This window comes from Ranitomeya variabilis, chromosome 4, assembly GCF_051348905.1.
Source record: "Ranitomeya variabilis isolate aRanVar5 chromosome 4, aRanVar5.hap1, whole genome shotgun sequence".
Classification (NCBI taxonomy): domain Eukaryota; kingdom Metazoa; phylum Chordata; class Amphibia; order Anura; family Dendrobatidae; genus Ranitomeya; species Ranitomeya variabilis.
Genome location: NC_135235.1, coordinates 683022195 through 683044431, shown reverse-complemented (window position 1 = coordinate 683044431; position 22237 = coordinate 683022195). Strand labels below are relative to the sequence as shown.

At 44.5% G+C, this 22237-nt stretch overlaps 1 protein-coding gene across 3 annotated transcripts in view; it reads right to left on the bottom strand.

The window, feature by feature from the left end:
- LOC143766395 (uncharacterized) overlaps positions 1–22237 on the bottom strand; it is a 63402-nt gene that overhangs the window by 1595 nt on the left and 39570 nt on the right. Inside the window, exons 1-7 of one of the 3 annotated variants that reach the window (XM_077254052.1) lie at positions 18257–18397; positions 9065–9333; positions 5680–5829; positions 5371–5550; positions 4705–4828; positions 4524–4621; positions 1558–1648 (exon numbers count right to left, since the gene is read on the bottom strand). In XM_077254052.1, coding sequence (XP_077110167.1) covers positions 1558–1648; positions 4524–4621; positions 4705–4828; positions 5371–5550; positions 5680–5757 — 571 coding nt within the window. In that variant the 5' untranslated portion in view covers positions 5758–5829; positions 9065–9333; positions 18257–18397. Of the gene's footprint in view, positions 1–1557; positions 1649–4523; positions 4622–4704; positions 4829–5370; positions 5551–5679; positions 5830–9064; positions 9334–18201; positions 18398–22237 lie in introns of those variants that run through there. The other 2 variants (XM_077254053.1, XM_077254051.1) reach the window with 2 other exon arrangements.

The window sequence follows — 22237 nt, the reverse complement described above, 5'->3', positions numbered from 1 at the left end:
CCACTTGATTCATGGTGTGTGTCTCCTGGAGCACAATCTGGGCACTATGTGTTGGGCAATGAAATGTAGTATTTGTAATTTTCACTCTCCAACATCCACTGTGTGCCAATTTCTGGAAAATGGCTCTGGGGTCAACATAGTCACTACTCAATACATTAATCCCCTGAGGGTTATAATTTCCAAAATGAAGTCAATGTATGGGGATATACACTGCTCTGCTTTTCTGCCGTTTTCTCATATTTGTGCTTCTGAAAAAGATCTCCTCTGAGATTTGCTCCTGTGACATCCGCTTTAGTCACCAGGCGTGACTTTATTCATTCTACAGACAGCTCTGGTAATGGAAGAGACATCGAAACCAGAAGCTCTGGGCGGCACAGGCTCTGTCCAGCCACCAAGATTAGGGTGATGGGATTTGTAGTACCATCCACTCTGGTAGTATGGGTGTGTATGTTGTCCAGCTCCTTGCTCCAGCCAATTGGAAAGCACCACAACTTACTAAAGCTTCAAGCATATTGCTGGAAGCTGTCAGATACAGCCTTGTTCTCCTCTGGTCAATTCCTCTGTGCTCAGCTCCCAGCTTGTATATTTGTTTCCTGTTGTGGCCCCGTCCCAAATGTGACTATTCTTGCATCCTCTAATTTTGTATTTTCTCTGCTCTCCTGATACTGACCCGGTTACCTGACTATTCTTGCCACATCTCGAATCACAGAATGTAAGGTAACACCATGGGCAAAGCCTATGGGTCTCTGTGTAAGTCCAGATTCATGTAGAAGGGTTAAAATATGATGAACAAGGCAATCCCTGGGATCTGTAAAACGGAGTAGATAGGGCCAAGCCTGTTCATGGTAGCCATCTTTTGAGCTGCCAGGTGACCACAAACAGTGCCCCAATATATTGGGTTTGCAAACTATTCCAGCAAAATCTGCATTCAAATAGCTAAACGGCACTCCTTCCCTTCTTAACATTGTCATGTTGCCATGTGCCTAAACAGTAGTGTACAACTGTATATAATATAGGGTATTGTCGGATTCAAGAGAAGATAATAATATGTAAGGTCCAAAGTTATCATCACAAAGTGACACACGTCTGATTTGAAAAATGGGGCCCGATTAGGAACACAAAACTGGCTGCTGGAAGAGGTTAAACCAGAGCATTTTTCGCACTAATTACTGTAGTCAAAAACTGTGACTAACGACAATAACACATCTACTGAAATGATGAAACTCAACAGTCTTCATCAGTAAAAAATGAGTAACCAGTGGTGAAACCTCTCTGGAGTAATTAGACTATGGGGCTCAGAGGCTCTTTCAATCTAAACGATTGTAAGGGCCAATGTCAGACATCAGATGAGTTTCAAGAAGAAATATTAAACATTCAAAGAAATCTTTTTTATAATAGTGTAGAGTTGAGGTGTCAACGTTTTGGATGGAGGAGAATGTTGAGGTCTAGAGTCTTAATGGTGATCACCAGATTTTGAAATGACCAGACTACACCCCAAATAAAGCAGCCATAGCCAGTGACTGAGAAGAATCCGTGTATTTAGAGGTCACTACTCACCTGGGTAGTCATATGTAGCAATCTGCTCTCTACACCGCTCATCATCCCTCACATATGTCTCTGTAGTATTAATATGGGTCAGATCTTCACCCTGAAACAAATATTGTAACATTTTCAGAAAAAAAAAAAAAATATGGAGAAGTCACATCTATGATCAGCTCTAATCCTGCCATCAGAGCCGCCATCAGGGCATTATTGCAATAACTGGCATATGGGGCCCGGAGAGCAGAGGGGGCCTCTGCTCAGAGGGCCCCGGTGGCAGCATTCTGACTGTTCAACTGATCGTACATGGGCACAGTCAGTTAAAATCATACGGCAACAATTAACAGCCGCTAGCCAATCACAGCTGACACATTGCCAGTTTAATAAAGGGAACCCGTCACCCCACCTTGAGATTCTGGTTTGGCTATTATCCTAAGTCATGTGACAAGGCTCATTAAAGGGTCAACATTGACTTGTAGGATTGCTACCTTCCAATAGGTGGCACTATAGTTCTAGCTCTCTTCCTCTCTGAAGAGACAATTTTCATAATTAGCATGTTACCCAGAGGAGCATTGCGGCTTTAAGTCTCCTCATCTCGGCATGCTTAGCATGTCGATCTCTGCAAGGAGAAACGATACTTCTTGGATAATGGTCTGACGCCTCTCACACAGCCAAACCAGATGTTCACTTTGCACTGACAATGGGCAGTACCCCGAAACACAGTGTCTGCAAATTGAGATTCTGGTATGGCTATTATCCTAAGTCATGTGACAAGGCTCATTAAAGGGTCAACATTGACTTGTAGGATTGCTACCTTCCAATAGGTGGCACTAGAGTTCTAGCGCTCTTCCTCTCATTCAAAGGAATATAGCACAGTTAGTTCATATCGAGTATAGGTCGGAAATTACAACAGACACATTATCAGGTGAGCAGGACTAGCCGAGCCTCCAAAACAGACAATCACTGATGGCGCCTCATTTCAGAGAGGGCTCAGAGGCTGCGGCAGTAACCGCAGCTTCAACCCCCTGAAGATAGATGGAGAGGGTACATTAGGGAATTTTTCATTGAAGTATATTAGAAAACGAGATTAGATTATTACACTGAATAGATATACATTTAATATGAAATTCACCTTTGGTTTCGGACTGCTACTTTAAGTTGAGCAGATTGGTACGGCTCTCCACAGCAGTGCCAGTTTCTCATGCGGCACTATGGGAAAATTAATTTCCCTCCTCTGCTATATACTGTATATTATATAGAGCTCCATTGTATAATGTCTCCAGTGATCCCTGTACACTGACGCTATATACAGAGCTCCTGTGTATAATGTCACCGGTAATCCCTGTGTAATAGAGTGCAGGGTTGAGTATGTCACCACAGAACAGACAGACCAACTGTTGAGGGGAATTTATTAACAGGAGTAATATTCTCCTTGCAGGGAGTAAACAGGGGGTTAATAGAGATAAAGCAAACAGTAAACAGTTTAGCGGAATCAAAAGGGTTAACGAGTGTTCTTGTAACTTATCAGTCCAGGGAGGTCCTTATTCCAATGTGGGTGCAGTCACCAGCAGCACCTGAGATCCTGAAGTCTCTCCTCTGTCTCCTGGGAACTGGAGACTTCGGGGTTATGTCTGCAGTCTTTTCTCCCAGTGAAGCTAGAAGCAGAAAGTAACACAGCCACTCTGCTGTGAGTCTCTGTATATTAGGCTGGCAGTCTCTCTCTCTGCAGCAGCAATGCTACACACACACACACTGAGCAGTTTACTTGTCACACTCAGGGGTCCTGGCTTGTCACTGCGGTCACCGGGGCTGCGCGCTCAGGTCACTGTCAGGGGATATGTCTTCTCTGATTACGGAGGCTTCCAAGTCCACACTCTCACATCCAGCCTTCACTACGGCTGGTATCTCAGCCTCAGTGCCCTCACGGGGAGCACTCTCTCTTGGGTCGCTGCAGCCTGCTTTTACTCTGGCGCTCTGTCCCCTCCGTCTCACGCGCTCTGCTCTCCCGCTCTTTTCTGACCACACCCCTCTCTTCCTCTCTGCCCCCAGCAGTCACATGGTCCTTCTGTCCAGGGCAGAAAGTCTTCCTCCCAACAACCCAGCTGTCTGACTAAGTGGTTCCAGGTAAGGAGTAGGGAAAGCAACCTCCTTACAACTGTATTACCTGTACACTATGCACAGAGCTTCTGTGTATAATGTCACCAGTGATAACTATTACCTGTATATTGACACTATATACAGAGCTCATGTGTATAATGTTACTGGGGATCACTATTACCTGTACATTATACACTATATACAGAGCTTCTGTGTATGTCACTGGTGATCACTGTATTACGTGTACATTGACACTCCTGACACTACACTGTGTACTATATACAAAGCTCATGGTAAAATTAGTATTGTTTTTTTTATTAATGATCGGTGATTCGATCACTATGTGGTTGTAATATATGCAATATGTGGTTCGGCCATGGTGTGTCCATATTTGTACCTTGTATGTAGTATTATTCGGTAACTGTGGTGGTAATATGTGGTCTGGTCATGGTGTGACAGTATTTGTCCCTTATATAAGGTATTATTGTTTATTTAAAAAAATTAATGTGACACATTCCCTTAAAAAAGAACTAAACAAAAATATACCTAAAAAAGAGTATTGCATAATTATAGTGGTGGCAGCTTAAAAAAAATATATATTTTAGCCAAAACAAAAGCTGCTGGATATGTATGTGATCTGTTGTTAGATGGGAACTGATAATGTGTGATTGGTGAGGACATAGTACAGATGTGGAATTTTTCTGTGAGTGGGTTGAAGGAGGAGGAGCTGGGGGGGTGTAGCCTGGTGGCAGTCCTGCCTGCCATCTGCACAGTTCTCATTACACAAGTATAAAACATGCTGGTGGATAAAACAAGACTGAAGACAAGATCTTTACAGCCACCTACATATCAAAGGGGATATCTCATGACACCTTCTCTCCATCTACCTGATGATCCTGAGGAACACTTGGATCTTCTTGATTACAGTCCTGTGGAAGAAGAGGATGGGGACATCTCTCTGGTGTTGTCCTCTTACTGGATAGATCTGGAGGAAACACATACAGGGACTGAATACATTCTTTACATACAAATAATTATAAGCCATGTGTATTTAGTCCTCTCTATTACCTGGGGATGTAAGAGACTGGGGAACCTCCATCGTGACGTCCTTGTACACATGTTTGTGCCCTTCTAAATACTCCCACTCTTGTATGGAGAAATAGACAGCGACATCCTGACACCTTACAGGAACCTGACACATACAATGAAAGAGTCATCCCCCTAATCCTTTCATAGTGTTAAGCCCCCGTCTCACTAAGCGAGATCGCTAGCGAGATCGCTGCCGAGTCACAAGTTTTGTGACGCAACAGCGACCTCAGTAGCGATCTCGCTATGTGTGACACGTAGCAGCGACCAGGCCCCTGCTGTGAGATCGCTGGTCGTGTCGGAATGGCCTGGACCTTTTTTTGATCGTTGAGGTCCCGCTGGGTAGCACACATCGCTGTGTTTGACACCATACCAACGACCTCGTTGACGACTCAGACACTGAATCGTCATAATAGCTCCCATGTGACATCGTTGTACAGGTCGCTACAGGTCGCTGGTGAGATGTCAAACAGTGAGACCGCAGCAGCGATCGTTGGGAAGATCTCACTGTTTGACATCTCACCAGCGACCACATAGCGACGCAGCAACGATCCCTGACAGGTCGTATCGTTGTCGGGATCGCTTTAGCGTCGCTAAGTGTGACGGGGCCTTTACTGCATAATGTCCCAGCATTCCCAGCAGTGTCACCTCTCCAGTCAGCAGCTCAATCATCTTGTAGATGAGTTCTAGGATCTTCTCGTCATTGATGTCCTCATGTATCAGGGAGGTAGATGGAGGCAATGTGATTGAGCTCAGGGTTCCACGCCATCCCTCAGACACCGAGTCGTGACAGCGCTCACTAGAGGTCTTCTTCACTACTGTGTAATCCTGGTTATGGAGAAACACATTAATAAATCTCACTACAGACATTTCAAGAGTCCTCACCTCTCCAGTTCTGTCCTTCTATTATTCCCATAGATTAGATCATTCTTATGTGACGTCATCAGAATCTCTCACCTCTCCAGTAAGACGGAAGAGGATCTCTAGGGTGAGGTGTAATATCCTCTCCGCCATCTTGTCTCTGTCCATATTCATCCTTGATGGGTAAATCAGGAAAACTCTCTTCTATAGAAGATCTTCACTGAGAGGATCTGATATTGTAGAGACCTGGATGAGAAAATGAGCCGATGTAACATCATAAAAATTCCATGTAATAATACAATTACTGGAGCTAATAAGGGAAACATATCAGAACATTTATTATTTTACAGTATTTAGATTTCTTCCTTACATCGTCTAATGCAATCTATTTATTTAGGCTACAGACAAGCAGTTTCTTCCTCGGAGTCGGCAGCTGAATACGTTTCTCATAGACTCATCTTCCATAACGCTAATTCTCGTCTCGTTTACCGACACTGGAATCTGCATTAGCAATAATGCAGGAGATATTCATTACATGTGACAGGAGAAATAACATCTTCATCTTCTACTACAGCTCTAGAAACATATTTGTCCAGAGTCCATCACTGACTCCATCACCACCGGCCGTCTATATGAAGGTTTCCCGTCTTCCCCGCACTGTAATCTTCTACCACGTTAGATCTCAGGTCTAATTCACACACAGAAGTTTGAAGCTTTTATAAAAGGTTTTTGGTTCCACAAACACAGAGGACAGAAATTATCTGATCCCAAATTCTCCATGTACAGTGTTTTATGGGGTTTATTTCTGACCTTAGGTTTCCCATGTTACAAAAAAAAACACCAAAATATGAAACACTAGCGCACCACTGGTGTTATATGGTAAAAAGAGAGAGGGGTGCAGCAAAGGGGAAATGAGTTGACCAAGCAAAACCAAGAAAAAGAACCACTGAAAAAATGCTGCACACCACAATATGTATCAATAATATAAAAGGCAAACTTTATTGACACAATAAAAAAACATTAAAAACACGTAACACACCACACATCCCCGCAATGATCCATAGTGGTGACAATGGTCAAACATGGGCAGATGTCTTATAATAAATAGTTGTGCATAAACAATGAAGTATCATATATCTAAGTAATGTCCGTATCAAGAAATATAAAAAACACATAGAAGTAAAGCTAATAGACTAAATAAAGCCCAAATATAGCACGAATATGACACATAGCTATAGCCCTAATGCCTCCTACATGAATGTATAATGCCCAAAAGAGCTGGACAAAAGAAAGTGGGTAACAACTGTATCCATACGTGTCAGGCTATAATAGCCACATACCCAAAGTATAGGAGAAAATCTCCCAGGTCCAGCCAAGCAGGCCCAGAATGAATTGGCCATCAGGGGTACAACATACCAGGAAGCAAGTGTCCAGGATCAAGGCGGGTAAGGACCCCACGCGTATCGCCGTTACTAGGACGGCTTCGTCAGGGGAAGGGTGCCTAACACTAGTCAAATGCAGTTTAAATACCTTATGATAGTGAGCTGGTATGAGCGAGAACGCCGAAGACCGGAACCGGAAGTGACGCACGAAAAGGGCGGAAGTGTGGGAACGGCAAACGTCTTTGCCCATACTCCACAATGCGCATGCACCGAGTGTTAACAGCGCAGCGCATTGTGCATGAAGTAAACAATCAATCATCAAGGGTGCGCTCCAAGCACAGGACAGAGAAAATATCAAAAGAGGAATTGACCCTGAAGCGGCCAACCGCAAAGAGCCTGATATGTTAAAAAATGAACAAACAGAGACAAACAGAAGACAGACACACTAGGGATATGACATAGCAGGGAACACAAATATTAGACTGAGGATATATAGTATAAATAGATGATGCTGGTGAATAAGAAAGTTTGAATGAAGAAAAATGACCTCCAAATCTGCCAGAAATATAGATAATGTATTTATTAGAGGTAACTGGACCCCAAGGAGGGTTAGACAGCCAGAAAAAAGTGTGGGTGTTTGTCAAAAGCAATGGGGCCATAGAGCATATATAATAAGGGAGATTAAATAGTGATGGTCAGACGAAGCTGTGGGTAAGGCCAATACCTGATAACAGGAAACCCCCCTCTGGAGACAGTCTGATGAATTTGAGCCATAAAATACCGGAAAATGTACCAAAGGTACAACTACGGTTAGTGATGGTGACAACCTCAAAATTAGAAGGAGCATTGTATTGACAAGAGTGTAACCCCTGACTATTAATCCCCACCTTAAGGATATAAACATAAATCAACAATGGCCCCACAATACAAAGTTAAAGCCCCAATACCTAGTCAATATTTGGACACCCAAACACTGCTGGACCATGCTCCAAGTTGGCAAGAGGGCATATTCAGAGTCATAAACAGAGACCACGTGATAAAGTAATGCGTGGTCCAGTAAAACTATCATTCATGGTATATGAACATAATGATGTCACTATAAGGTTCAAAAAAAATTCTTCACTAAAGTCAGCCTTCTGCCAACACTGGGTCATGCTTGAATCCCAGTTTATTGGCCGTGGATTGTCCATGCATGGTAGTTAGTGGTCCCGTAGATCCATCATATAGAGTGTGTTGGCAAAACAATGTTGTTCAAGTTTTCAACTTTTCTTCATTACAAATATCAACCACCAGCAGACATGGGTGTTGAACCAAATAGAAAGAACTGGATCAGACTGGCATCCCAATTGCTCAAACTGCCGTGAATTCTTCAGGAAGCACACAAAATATAGCCAACTGATACTGGATTAGCCTAGAAGGGGACATAGAAAAATATATATAGTCAAAGCGATTCAACCTAAAAAGCCCGAAAAGAGGAGATCCTCATTTATGCCCTGAGGTGCAGTAGAATGTAATAAAAAGATCCAACGGGCCTCAACTTGTAAAAGTTTGCGTTCAAGGGATTCTCCTCTACCCGAAGCCTTGATATGTTCAAGACCTACAAACCTACTGCCCGTGCATCTCCCTGCATGATGTGACAAAAAATGGGAAGCCACTGACGTAAGAGGCTTCTCCCTCCGGGCATCAACCATCGCAGTGCTGATGGTAGAAAGATGTTTCTGCATGCGGCGGCGCAGTTCTTGAGATGTTTGTCCCACATAAACAAGTGGGCATGGGCAGATTATAGCGTATATCACACTGGTAGTTTTACAATTGATGTACGACTTAAGTCCATGCTTACTACCATCAGTGGGATTGCAAAAGCAATCCCTGACTGGATGCATATATTGACAGATGTTGCAGTCTCCGCATGGAAAAGAGCCCCTCAATGTGATACCGCGATTCAATCTGACAGTGGGCCTGGTGTAATGGCTCCTCGAAAGAATATCTCTCAAGTTTGGTGCCCTTCTTGCCGTAATCAGTGGTCTTCCACTAACAACTTGTGAAGTTGCTAAGTCTGTGGTGAGAATGCCCCAATGCTTCTGTAAAATGTCTCTTACCTTGGACCAGTGGGTATTGTATCCAGTAATAAAACGGACAAATTTATCCGGTGGTTTTGTCCTTGGCTCCAATAGGGAAATCTGTGACTGGCCTCTAGCCCTCTGATACGCTTGGGAGATACAATTTTTGGGGTAAGTTCTTCTTTTAAATCTCCTGGTCAAGTCTTGTGCTTCTTTCTGGAAATCCTCATCGAGTGTACAATTTCTCCTTGATCTGAGGAATTGATTGCCCAATGGGTATACCTTTCTTGGTGTGGAATGGGTGGAGGCTGGAAAAAAAAAACACCGGACAAAAAAGCAGACAAAATATTTGAAAAGAAAATTTACTCCAACAATTCTTGTAAAAAGAAAAAAAAAAAAAAAAAAAAAATGAAAAAAACAGAAGACACATTTTGTTATTTTTTAACACATTACACATTGGTTTTCAATTTTTTTTGTACTCTTTTGGGCACCAAAACATAGATGTACACAGAAGGGACGGCACAGGGGCGGCTGCAGCAAAAATTCTGGCAGTTTAACCAGTTGCTGCTGCCAAAAGCAAACATGGCATCTAAGAAGGTGTGACAGTTCGACTGAATGCCCCTCCGCCCCCAAGTACTCGATAGTATGGGGCGGCCTAGTTACTAAGATACTAACATGCCTAATAATGGTGTCTGGGCCTGCAATGTACGAAGGCCTATTAGGCCAGGCCAGAGGCAGCGTCCAATAGGACAACCCCTTCTTGATTAATATATTTTGCCCCGATTATAATAATAAATCTATACTCACCTCCCGTGCTGGCGCAGTTCCTGCGGTGTCTGCACTCGCTGTCCCCAGGGCTCTTGTATGGTGTTGCAACACATGATGGCCAGCGCCTAATCAGCACTGCCATCACTGTCTCCACCTTCAGACAAATGGAAAATGAATAGGAAGTCCAGTTCTTGCTCGATTTGTCCGAAAGCGGAGATAGCGATGCCAGCACTGATTCGGGACGTGTCACAACAACAGCATGGGAGACCCGGGAAAACTAGTGCCAACAATGTGGGAGCAGTGTTGGCACAGGAGGGGAGTATAGGCTCTATTACTTTTTGGGGGTATGTGAAGAAGCTGGCCAAGTAGTGGACAACCTCTTTAGTGTTTTACAGGAGTTAAATGACTTTGGGCCACTGATCACACACCACCAATACATACATAGTGATGGCCAGCATCAAATTCAGGCTACACCAGCCTGTAATGTTTGTGTGAGATCAGTGGCCCAAAGTAATTTAACCCATTCAATAACTCACTTCAGTGCTCATATTAATGGACATTTTTGTGCCAGATTTTTTATTTTGTAGCAGTTTTTAAGTGGATTCACATCAGGGCACCTCGCTGCATTGTATTTTATTATTGGAATTTTTCTATTTTTGTCTGATGAAAAAGAAACCAATTTCAGCCCTGAATAAGAAACTGGACAAATAAGAAACCAACTTCAGCATCGTAACCAGCAGCAGCGTAGCTACCAGGGAGAAGGCAGAGGGGGAGGTCACTCCGGGCTCTGAGAGGTGCATCCGAAGTTACACTATAGTTAGCTATACTGGTGTGTATAGGAATGCAGTATACTATATGGAGGACTATGGGGAGTGTATTATACTATATAGAGGAAAATTGGGTGACATTATATAATATGGAAGTCTATGGGGAATGCATTATACTGTATAGATGCCCATGAGGAGTGTATTATACCATTTTGAGGACTTTGGAGTGCACTATACTGTATGGAGGTCTATGGGGAGTGTATTATGCTATATAGAGGCCTATGAGGAGTGTATTATACTGTATGGAGGCCTATGGAGAGTGAACTATACCATACAGAGACCTACGAGGAGTGCAGTATACTATATGGAGGACTATAAAATGCATTATGCTATATGGGGGCTATTTAGAGGGCCATCATACAGTGAGGGGGCCATCATACAGTGTTAGGGCCATTATACAGTTTGGGAACTACTAAGGGGTCAATATGTGAGGGGGTACTATACAGTGAGGGGACATAATACTGTGTATAAGAGAGCATCATGCTGTGGAGAGGTGAGCTGTACAGGGGGAGACTCGGGACATTATTAAATGTTAAGTGGCCACTTATTGTTATAGGGGCACATAGAGCATTATTACTTTCTAGTGGAGAAGAGGGCATTACTATATGCTAGAGCAGACCTGGGCAAAGTGCGGGCCAGTGGCCACATCTGGCCCTCTGGCTGTCTCAGTCCAGCCCGCGGACCGAGACAGCCATGGGGCTAGAAACCAGAGATCCACGGGCCGTACCATGCCCGCCCGCTTGCTGTCTTCATCTGTGCTGACTTCTTTGGTGGAGGATGGGCCTCCGATCACTTCTTCCACCAATCAGTGTGTGAAACAGCTGACGCAATGTCATTTAATCACACCAGCTGTGTACTGCAGAGATACAGTGCTCCGGAGGCAGAGAGACAGACATGGAGACAAGCAGGGCGCTGGGACCGAGGTGAGTATGTGGTGTCTTTTCTCATGTTTTTTGGGATGTTTGGATGGGCATGGGGAGGCTATGGGCGTGACATGCAGCACATGGGGAGGCTTTGGGTGTGACATGCTGCACATGGGGAGGCTATGGGGGTGTTATGCAGAACATGGGGAGGCTATGGGGTGACATGCTGCACATGGGGAGGCTACAGGGGCCTTATACAGTATATTGGGAGACTTTGGGACTCATGCAGTATACAGCTCTGGCAAAAAATTAAGAGACCAACACATCAAAACCCTGTCATGGGCAGCCCAATCTCCAGACCTGAACCCCATTGAAAACCTCTGGAATATAATCAAGAGGATGACAGATAGTCACAAGCCATCAAACAAAGAAAAACTGCTTAAATTTTTGCACCAAAAGCAGTGTGAAAGACTGATGGAAAGCATGCCACAAAAAATTGATTTCTGATCTCTTCCTGAATTAAAACACTAGTATTGTTTCTAAATGATTATGAATTTGTTTTCTTTGCATTATTTGAGGTCTGAAAGCACTGGATTCATTTTTTTTTTTTTATTTTGACCATTTTTCTTTGTCAAAAAAAAAATAAATTTATTGCTTGGAAATTCGGAGACACGTTGTCAGAAGTTTATAGAATAAATGAACAATTTACATTTTACTCAAAAATATACCTATAAAGAGAAAAATCAGACAAACTGAACATTTTGCAGTGGTCTCTTAATTTTTGCCAGAGTTGCATAGGAAGGCTGTGTGGGACTCATGCCGTATACAGTGGGGGGAAAAAGTAGTTTGTCAGCTACCAATTATGCAAGTTCTCCCACTTAAAAAGATGAGAGGCCTGTAATTGACATCATAGGTAGACCACAACTATGAGAGTCAAAATAAGAAAACAAATACAGAAAATCAACTTGTCTGATTTTGCAAGATTTATTTTGCGAATTATGGTGGAAAATAAGTATTTGGTCATTAACAAAAGTTCACCTCAGTATTTTGTTATACATCATTTGTTGGCAATGACAGAGGTCAAACGTTTTCTGTAAGTCTTCACAAGGTTGGCACACACTGTTGGTGGTATGTTGGCCCATTTCTCCATGCAGATCTCCTCTAGAGCAGTGATGTTTTGGGCCGGTCGCTGGGCAACATGGACTTTCAACTCCCTCCAAAGGTTTTCTATGGGGTTGAGATCTGGAGACTGGCTAGGCCAATCAAGGACCTTCATATGCCTCTTACCAAGCCATTCTTTCATTGTCCTGGCGGTGTGCTTGGGATCATTATCATGCTGAAAGACCCATTCACTTTTCATCTTCAATGCCCTTGCTGATGGAATGAGGTTTGCACTCAAAATCTCACGATACATGGACTCATTCATTCTTTCATGTACACGGATCAGTCGTCCTTGTCCCTTTGCAGAGAAAGCATCAAAGCATGATATTGCCACCCACATGCTTCACAGTAGGTATGATGTTAGAATGCTGAGTTGCATCCAAATATCTCCTCCAAACACGACGAATTTTGTTTCTACCAAACAGTTCTACATTGGTTTCATCAGACCATATGACATTCTCCCAATACTCTTCTGGATCATCCAAATACTCTCCAGCAAAATTCAGATGGGTAGGGATATGCACAGGCTTAAGCAGGGGGACACATGTGGCACTGCAGGATCTGAGTCCCTGGTGGCGTAGCGTGTTACTGATGGTAGCCTTTGTTATGGTGGTCCCAGCTCTATGCAGGTCATTCACTAGGTCCCCCCATGTGGTTCTGGGATTTTTGCTCATCGTTCTTGTGATCATTTCAACCCCACGGGGTGAGATCTTGCATGGAGCCCCAGATCGAGGGAGATTATCAGTGGTCTTGTATGTCTTCCATTTTCTTATTATTGCTCACACAGTTGATTTAATCACAGTAAGCTACTTGATTATTGATGATTCAGTCATCCCAGCCTGGTGCAGGGTTACAATTTTGTTTCTGGCGTCCTTAGACAGCTCTTTGGTCTTCCCCATAGTGGAGTTTGGAGTGTGACTGTTTGAGGTTGTGGACAGGTGTCTTTTATACAGATAACAAGTTCAAACAAGTGCCATTACTACAGGTAATGAGTGGAGGACAGAGGTGCCTCTTAAAGAAGAAGTTATAGGTCTGAGAGCCAGAAATCTTGCAAGTTTTTAGGTGACCAAATACTTATTTTCCATCACATTTTGCAAAATAAATCTTGCCAAATCAGGCAAGGTCATTTTATGGATTTGTTTTCTCATTTTGACTCTCAGTTGTTGTCTACCTACAGTTGTGGCCAAAAGTTTTGACACCCCTGCAATTTTGTCAGATAATACGCAGTTTCTTCCTGAAAATGATTGCAATCACAAATTCTTTGGTATTATTATCTTCATTTAATTTGTCTTCAATGTATTGCTTCATTCTCTTTTGTGTTTTTTCATTTATCATTTCACACAAAACTCCAAAAATGGGCCAGCCAAAAGTATTGGCACCCTCAGCCTAATACTTGGTTGCACAACCTTTAGCCAAAATAACTGCGACCAACCGCTTCCGGTAACCATCAATGAGTTTCTTACAATGCTCTGATGGAATTTTAGACCATTCTTCTTTGGCAAACTGCTCCAGGTCCCTGATATTTGAAGGGTGCCTTCTCCAAAATGCCATTTTTAGATCTCTGCACAGGTGTTCTATGGGATTCAGGTCTGGACTCATTGCTGGCCACCTTAGAAGTCTCCAGTGCTTTCTCTCAAACCATTTTCTAGTGCTTTTTGAAGTGTGTTTTGGGTCATTGTCCTGCTGGAAGACCCATGACCTCTGAGGGAGACCCAGCTTTCTCACACTGGGCCCTACATTATGCTGCAAAATTTGTTGGTAGTCTTCAGACTTCATAATGCCATGTACACGGTCAAGCAGTCCAGTGCCAGAGGCAGCAAAGCAACCCAAAAAAATCAGGGAACCTCCGCCCTGTTTGACTGTAGGGACTGTGCTCTTTTCTTTGAATGCCTCTTTTTTCCCCCTGTAATCTCTATGTTGATGCCTTTGCCCAAAAAGCTCTACTTTTGTCTCATCTGACCAGAGAACATTCTTCCAAAACGTTTTAGGCTTTTTCAGGTAAGTTTTGGCAAACTCCAGCCTGGCTTTTTTATGTCTCGGGGTAAGAAGTGGGGTCTTCCTGTGTCTCCTACCATACAGTCCTTTTTAATTCAGACGCCGACGGATAGTACAGGTTGACACCGTTGTACCCTTGGACTGCAGGGCAGCTTGAACTTGTTTGGATGTTAGTCGAGGTTCTTTATCCAACATCCGCACAATCTTGCGTTGAAATCTCTTGTCAATTTTTCTTTTCCGTCCACATCTAGGGAGGTTAGCCACAGTGCCATGGGCTTTAAACTTCTTGATGACACTGCGCACGGTAGACACAGGAACATTCAGGTCTTTGGAGATGGACTTGTAGCCTTGAGATTGCTCATGCTTCCTCACAATTTGGTTTCTCAAGTCCTCAGACAGTTCTTTGGTCTTCTTTCTCCATACTCAATGTGGTACACACAAGGACGCAGGACAGAGGCTGAGTCAACTTTAATCCATGTCAAGTGGCTGAAAGTGTGATTTAGATATTGCCAACACCTGTTAGGTGCCACAGGTAAGTTACAGGTGCTGTTAATTACACAAATTAGAGAAGCATCACATGATTTTTCTAACAGTGCCAATACTTTTGTCCACCCCCTTTTTTATGTTTGGTGTGCAATTATATCCATTTTGGCTTTAGGACAATTGTTTGTGTGTTTTCATTTAAGACAAATTAAATGAAGATAATAAGAATTTGTTTTTTCAGGAAGAAACTGAGTATTATCTGACAGAATTGCAGGGGTGTCAATACTTTTGGCCACAACTGTATGATGTCAAATACAGGCCTGTCTCAATTTTTTTTAAAGTGGGAGAACTTGCACAATTGTTCTCTGACTAAATACTTTTTTTCCCCCCACTGTATAGAGGGAGGCTGTGTGGGGCTCATGCAGTGTATATAGGGAATTGTGCGGGGCTCAAGCTGTATATGAGGAGGCTCTAGGGCTCATGCCGCATACGAGGGAGGCTGTGTGGGACCTTACAGTATATAAGAGGCTGTTGGGTGTCACACGATATACAGAAGGGACTGTACTCTGGTTCAAAAGCTATATAGGGGGATGTCAGCATACTTAATTCTGCTCAATATTAAGTTAATATTAATAGAATTATAATATATCAATAATAACAGTGAATATAATTAATTTCGGCCTATTGGATCGGCTCTCCACAACAGTCATGGTCTCTCATGTGGACCCTTGCGTAAATTAATTGCCCACCCCTGTTCTAGAGGTTTGTTTTACCATCTAGAGGGCACACAGAACCACACAGAAGGTGCAGTACTAGGGACATATATGGCAGCAGCAGCTCAGTACTGTGGTATCGGCAGGATCAGGAGGTTGTACAGGTTGGGAATATATGGGGATGGAGCTGGAAATGTGAGAAGTGAAATGTGTCTGGTGTAATCTCTGTAGAGGAGTCCTGGCTGTAGAAGTTGTCATGTCGGTCTGGGACAAATGGAAAAGACGTCAACAGTAAGTCACCATCTGTACTGTGCTGTAATCTCATATGTGTTCTGCGGGGCTGAGATCTATCACTATATGTCACCATATGGCGGTAATATCAGTGCTGGTTTTTGTATAGAGATAATTTTCAGTAACAGCACAGTCATCTGCTGAGGTTCTCCTACATCCACTATTTGGCCGGAGTCACATTACTGTATAAGACGATCGGGGGATAAAACCACAAACAGCACTCGGACGCGTGTTACAATATGGGGCATCGAAGATCTGGGATTGGCAGCGACACTCGGCTCACTCGCCCCCATACAAGTCTACGGTGTCATCCGAGTGCAATGCGACGTACACCAACACCGACAGCAGAGGAGATGGAGACATTACAACTGTGCTCCGATCCTGTCATGTGAGAGAATCAGAGCATCGAGCACGGACACCGAGATCACAGCAGATCAGGAGCCGAGGGCATCAGCATCTCACATCCGATGCCATACCCTGGTGTGACTCCAGCCTGAGGGGGGCGCCACCATAGTGTAATCAGGGTTACCCGGTGATGGGGCCACTCAGAAGGTTCTCCCTGATCCAAACCCACTAGATGCCCCCAGTAATGGGGAATCTCCAACACATCCATCCACCCGCAGAGCCGCACTCCACATAGAGAATAATGGAGCCTCCAGCACCGACCTCCACCTGCAGAGCCGCACTCCACATAAAGAATAATGGAGCCTCCAGCACCGACCTCCACCCGCAGAGCCGCACTCCACAAAGAGAATAATGGAACCTCCACCACAAACCTCCACCCGCAGAGCCGCACTCCACATAGAAAATAATGGAACCTCCACCACAAACCTCCACCCGCACTCCACATAGAGAATAATGGAGCCTCCAGCACCGACCTCCACCCGCAGAGCCGCACACCACAGAGAATAATGGGGCCTCCAGCACCGACCTCCACCTGCAGAGCCGCACTCCGCATAGAGAATAATGGAGCCTCCAGCACCTACCTCCACCCGCAGAGCCGCACTCCACCTAGAGAATAATGGAGCCTCCAGCACCGACCTCCACCCGCAGAGCCGCACTCCACATAGAGAATAATGGAGCCTCCAGCACCGACCTCCACCCGCAGAGCCGCACTCCACATAGAGAATAAAGGAGCCTCCAGCACCGACCTCCACCCGCAGAGCCACACTCCACAGAGAATAATGGAGCCTCCAGCACCGACCTCCACCCGCAGAGCCACACTCCACAGAGAATAATGGAGCCTCCAGCACCGACCTCCACCCGCAGAGCCACACTCCACATAGAGAATAAAGGAGCCTCCAGCACCGACCTCCACCCGCAGAGCCACACTCCACATAGAGAATAAAGGAGCCTCCAGCACCGACCTCCACCCGCAGAGCCACACTCCACAGAGAATAATGGAGCCTCCAGCACCGACCTCCACCCGCAGAGCCGCACTCCACATAGAGAATAATGGGGCCTCCAGCACCGACCTCCACCCGCAGAGCCGCACTCCACATAGAGAATAATGGAGCCTCCAGCACCGACCTCCACCCGCAGAGCCACACTCCACATAGAGAATAATGGAGCCTCCAGCACCGACCTCCACCCGCAGAGCCGCATTCCACATAAGAGAATAATGGAGCCTCCAGCACCGACCTCCACCCGCAGAGCCGCCCTCCACATAGAGAATAATGGAGCCTCCAGCACCGACCTCCACCCGCAGAGCCGAACTCCACATAGAGAATGGGGCCTCCAGCACCGACCTCCACCCGCAGAGCCACACTCCACATAGAGAATAATGGAGCCTCCAGCACCGACCTCCACCCGCAGAGCCGCCCTCCACATAGAGAATAATGGAGCCTCCAGCACCGACCTCCACCCGCAGAGCCGCCCTCCACATAGAGAATAATGGAGCCTCCAGCACCGACCTCCACCCGCAGAGCCGCCCTCCACATAGAGAATAATGGAGCCTCCAGCACCGACCTCCACCCGCAGAGCCGCACTCCACATAGAGAATGGGGCCTCCAGCACCGACCTCCACCCACAGAGCCGCACTCCACATAGAGAATAATGGAGCCTCCAGCACCGACCTCCACCCGCAGAGCCGCACTCCACATAGAGAATAATGGAGCCTCCAGCACCGACCTCCACCCGCAGAGCCGCACTCCACCTAGAGAATAATGGAGCCTCCAGCACCGACCTCCACCCGCAGAGCCGCACTCCACATAGAGAATAATGGAGCCTTCAGCACCGACCTCCACCCGCAGAGCCGCACTCTACTTATATGGTGGTAAATGCTAAAGTGTATGAGCTCCTTCCAGGTGTGACGTCATTTCCGGGGCGTGTCCTATAGGGAGGGGGCGTGTTCTCTTTTTACCAAGGAAGGCGGCAAGGTTGAGCCTAGAGTGTATGGGCTCCTTCCAGGTGCCTGACTGCAGCCCATACACTCTAGCCGGCTCACTACTGAAGATGCTAGAGTGTATGGGCTCCTTCCTGGTATATATTATTGTAGATATAGACTGTATGGGCTCCTGTCAGGTACATATTATTGTAGATATAGACTGTACGGGCTCCTGTCAGGTATATATTATTGTAGATATAGACTGTACGGGCTCCTGTCAGGTATATATTATTGTAGATACAGACTGTACGGGCTCCTGTCAGGTATATATTATTGTAGATATAGACTGTATGGGCTCCTGTCAGGTACATATTATTGTAGATATAGACTGTACGGGCTCCTGTCAGGTATATATTATTGTAGATATAGACTGTACGGGCTCCTGTCAGGTATATATTATTGTAGATATAGACTGTACGAGCTCCTGTCAGGTATATATTATTGTAGATATAGACTGTACGGGCTCCTGTCAGGTATATATTATTGTAGATATAGACTGTATGGGCTCCTGTCAGGTATATATTATTGTAGATATAGACTGTACGGGCTCCTGTCAGGTATATATTATTGTAGATATAGACTGTACGGGCTCCTGTCAGGTATATATTATTGTAGATACAGACTGTACGGGCTCCTGTCAGGTATATATTATTGTAGATATAGACTGTACGGACTCCTGTCAGGTATATATTATTGTAGATATAGACTGTATGGACTCCTGTCAGGTATATATTATTGTAGATATAGACTGTATGGGCTCCTGTCAGGTATATATTAGTGATATCAGAATGTATGGGCCCTGTCAGGTATATATATTAGTGATGATATCAGAATGTATGGGCCCCGTCAGGTATATATATTAGTGATGATATCAGAATGTATGGGCCCCTGTCAGGTATATATTATTGTAGATATAGACTGTATGGGCCCCTGTCAGGTATATATGCTGCGATTGTTCTCGTATGCTGATTTGGCATGAAAAAATAATCACAGATGTGATCTGCCCCATAGATTAACACTGGTCCGAGTGCCATGCGATGCTTTCTCACATAGCGCTCGTCCGTATTCTACGCTAGTGTGACCCCGGCCTTAAACTTATGAAGCGACACAGACCACCTGCAGTTCAGCCACCATCAATATTTAAATTACAAGTTTTTCACCATCCAAAAAAATGCTAATTTTAACCTAGTTCCATAGGTTTCTTAAAGGGAACCTGTCACCAGGTTTTCCCCATATATAGTACCACCAGCACCTATATGGCCTTATACACACCCTTCTAGAGTGCTGTACCGTATATACTCGCGTATAAGCCGAAATTTTTGGGGGCAGAAAGAGACCCTCTCGGCTTATACTCGAGTCATTGTCGGCGGGGAAGCGGCGGCTGTCACATACTCACCTGCTCCTGGCACGGTCCCTGCATGTCCGATGGTCTCCGGGCAGCTCTTCCTGTGTTCAGCGGTCACGTGGTTCTGCTCATTAATGAATATGGACGCATAATGGTTAAGGCTATGTGCGCATGTTGCAGATTTGCTTGAGGAAATGTCTGCATGGTTAGTGCGTCTCTTAGCAGAAAACGCAGTGGAAATTCTGTACTTTTTAATGCGGATTTGATGCGTTTCTGTAAATCGTGAGCGCTAAATAAAGATATATTAAAAAAAATAAAAATAAAGGAATTTGATGCATTTCCTTATTCAAACTCTTCACGAGATACCCTCATTAATATTAACTAAAGACACACAAACACCCATGTAGGAGCATTAACATAATTAACCTACATATGCTGTAAAAAAAACAACTAAGAAACCTGCGTGAAATGCAAAATGTTTATTTTTCAAAAAATAAAACCTGCATGGGCTCCCGCATAATTTTCATAACCAGCAGTGGGAAAGCTGACAGCTGATGTTACTATTCTGGAAAGGAGCCAATAACCATAAAGGTTCCCAGGCTATTAATATCAGCTCACAGCTGTTTGCTTAGCCTTTACTGGCTATTTTACAGGGGGACACAAAATATTGACATAAAATCCAACCAGCAAATGCTAGGCAGACAGCTGTAGGCTGATATTTATAGCCTGTGAAGAGGCCATGGATATTGGCAGCCCCACAGGCTAAAAACCATCAGCTCTCAGCCGTCGCAGAAATGGCGCATCTTATAGATGTGCCAATTCTGGCACTTAGCCTCGCTCTTCCCACTTGCTCTGTAGCAGAGGGGTTCATAATTGTGCGGTTGATGTCCTTTTTATTGTCAAGTAACATCAAGCCCACAGGTTAGTAATGGAGAGGCATCTATCAGACATCTCTCCATTACTAAGCTGGCCTAATGTCACCTTACAATACAAAGGTGAAATTAACCCCTTATTACCCCATATGCCACCGCTACAGGGCAGTGAGAAGACAGAGGCTGAGTGCCAGAATTGGCGCATCTTACAGATGCACCTTTTCTGGGGTGGCAATAACCATGGTCCCTCTCTAGGCTATAATATCTGTCCTCAGTCACTGGCTTTCCCTCTGTGGCACAGAAAATTGTGCGGGAGCCCACGCCAGTTTTTTCAGTGAAAACATTATTAAATACATACAGGCCCCAAATTTTACACACACACACACACACACTACTAACCGTATTAGTCACTGACCTATATAAGTCTAACTGTTCTGCAATGGTTTACTGTATGTAAACCATGTCTCCTATCCTGTCAGCCTCTGCAATGATTTAACAGAAGCCGACAAATTAACTATCAGCTATTCCGCTGTCCGTGTGATATATTATATATATATATATATATATACACATATACATATACACACACACACATACATACACACACACACAGACAGTATAGACCAAATGTTTAGACACACCTTCTCATTTAAAGATTTTTCTGTATTTTCATGACTATGAAAACTGTACATTCACACTGAAGGCATCAAAACTATGTGGAATTATATACTTAATAAAAGTGTAAGGCAACTGAAAATGTCTTATATTCTAGGTTTTTCAAAGTAGCCACCTTTTGCTTTGATGACTGCTTTGCACACTCTTGGCAGTCTCTTGATGAGCTTCAAGAGGTAGTCACTGGGAATGGTCTTCCAACAATCTTGAAGGAGTTCCCAGAGATGCTTAGCACTTGTTGGCCCTTTTGCCTTCACTCTGTGGTCCAGCTCACCCCAAACCATCTCGATTGGGTTCAGGTCTGGTGACTGTGGTGGCCAGGTCATCTGGTGTAGCACCCCATCACTCTCCTTCTTGGTCAAATAGCCCTTACACAGCCTGGAGGTGTGTTTGGGGTCATTGTCCTGTTGAAAAATAAATGATGGTCCAACTAAAAGCAAACCGGATGGTATAGCATGTCGCTGCAAGATGCTGTGGTAGCCATGCTGGTTCAGTATGCCTTCAATTTTGAATAAATCCCCAACAGTGTCACCAGCAAAGCCCCCCACACCATCACACCTCCTCCTCCATGCTTCACGGTGGAAACCAGGCATGTAGAGTCCATCCGTTCACCTTTTCTGTGTACAAAGACACGGTGGTTGGAACCAAAGATCTAAAATTCGGACTCATCTGACCAAAGCACAGGTTTCCACTGGTCTAATGTCCATTCCTTGCGTTATTTAGCCCAAACAAGTCTCTTCTGCTTGTTGCCTGTCCTTAGCAGTGGTTTCCTAGCAGCTATTTTACCATGAAGGCCTGCTGCACAAAGTCTCCTCTTAAGGGCTTGTTTCCATTTG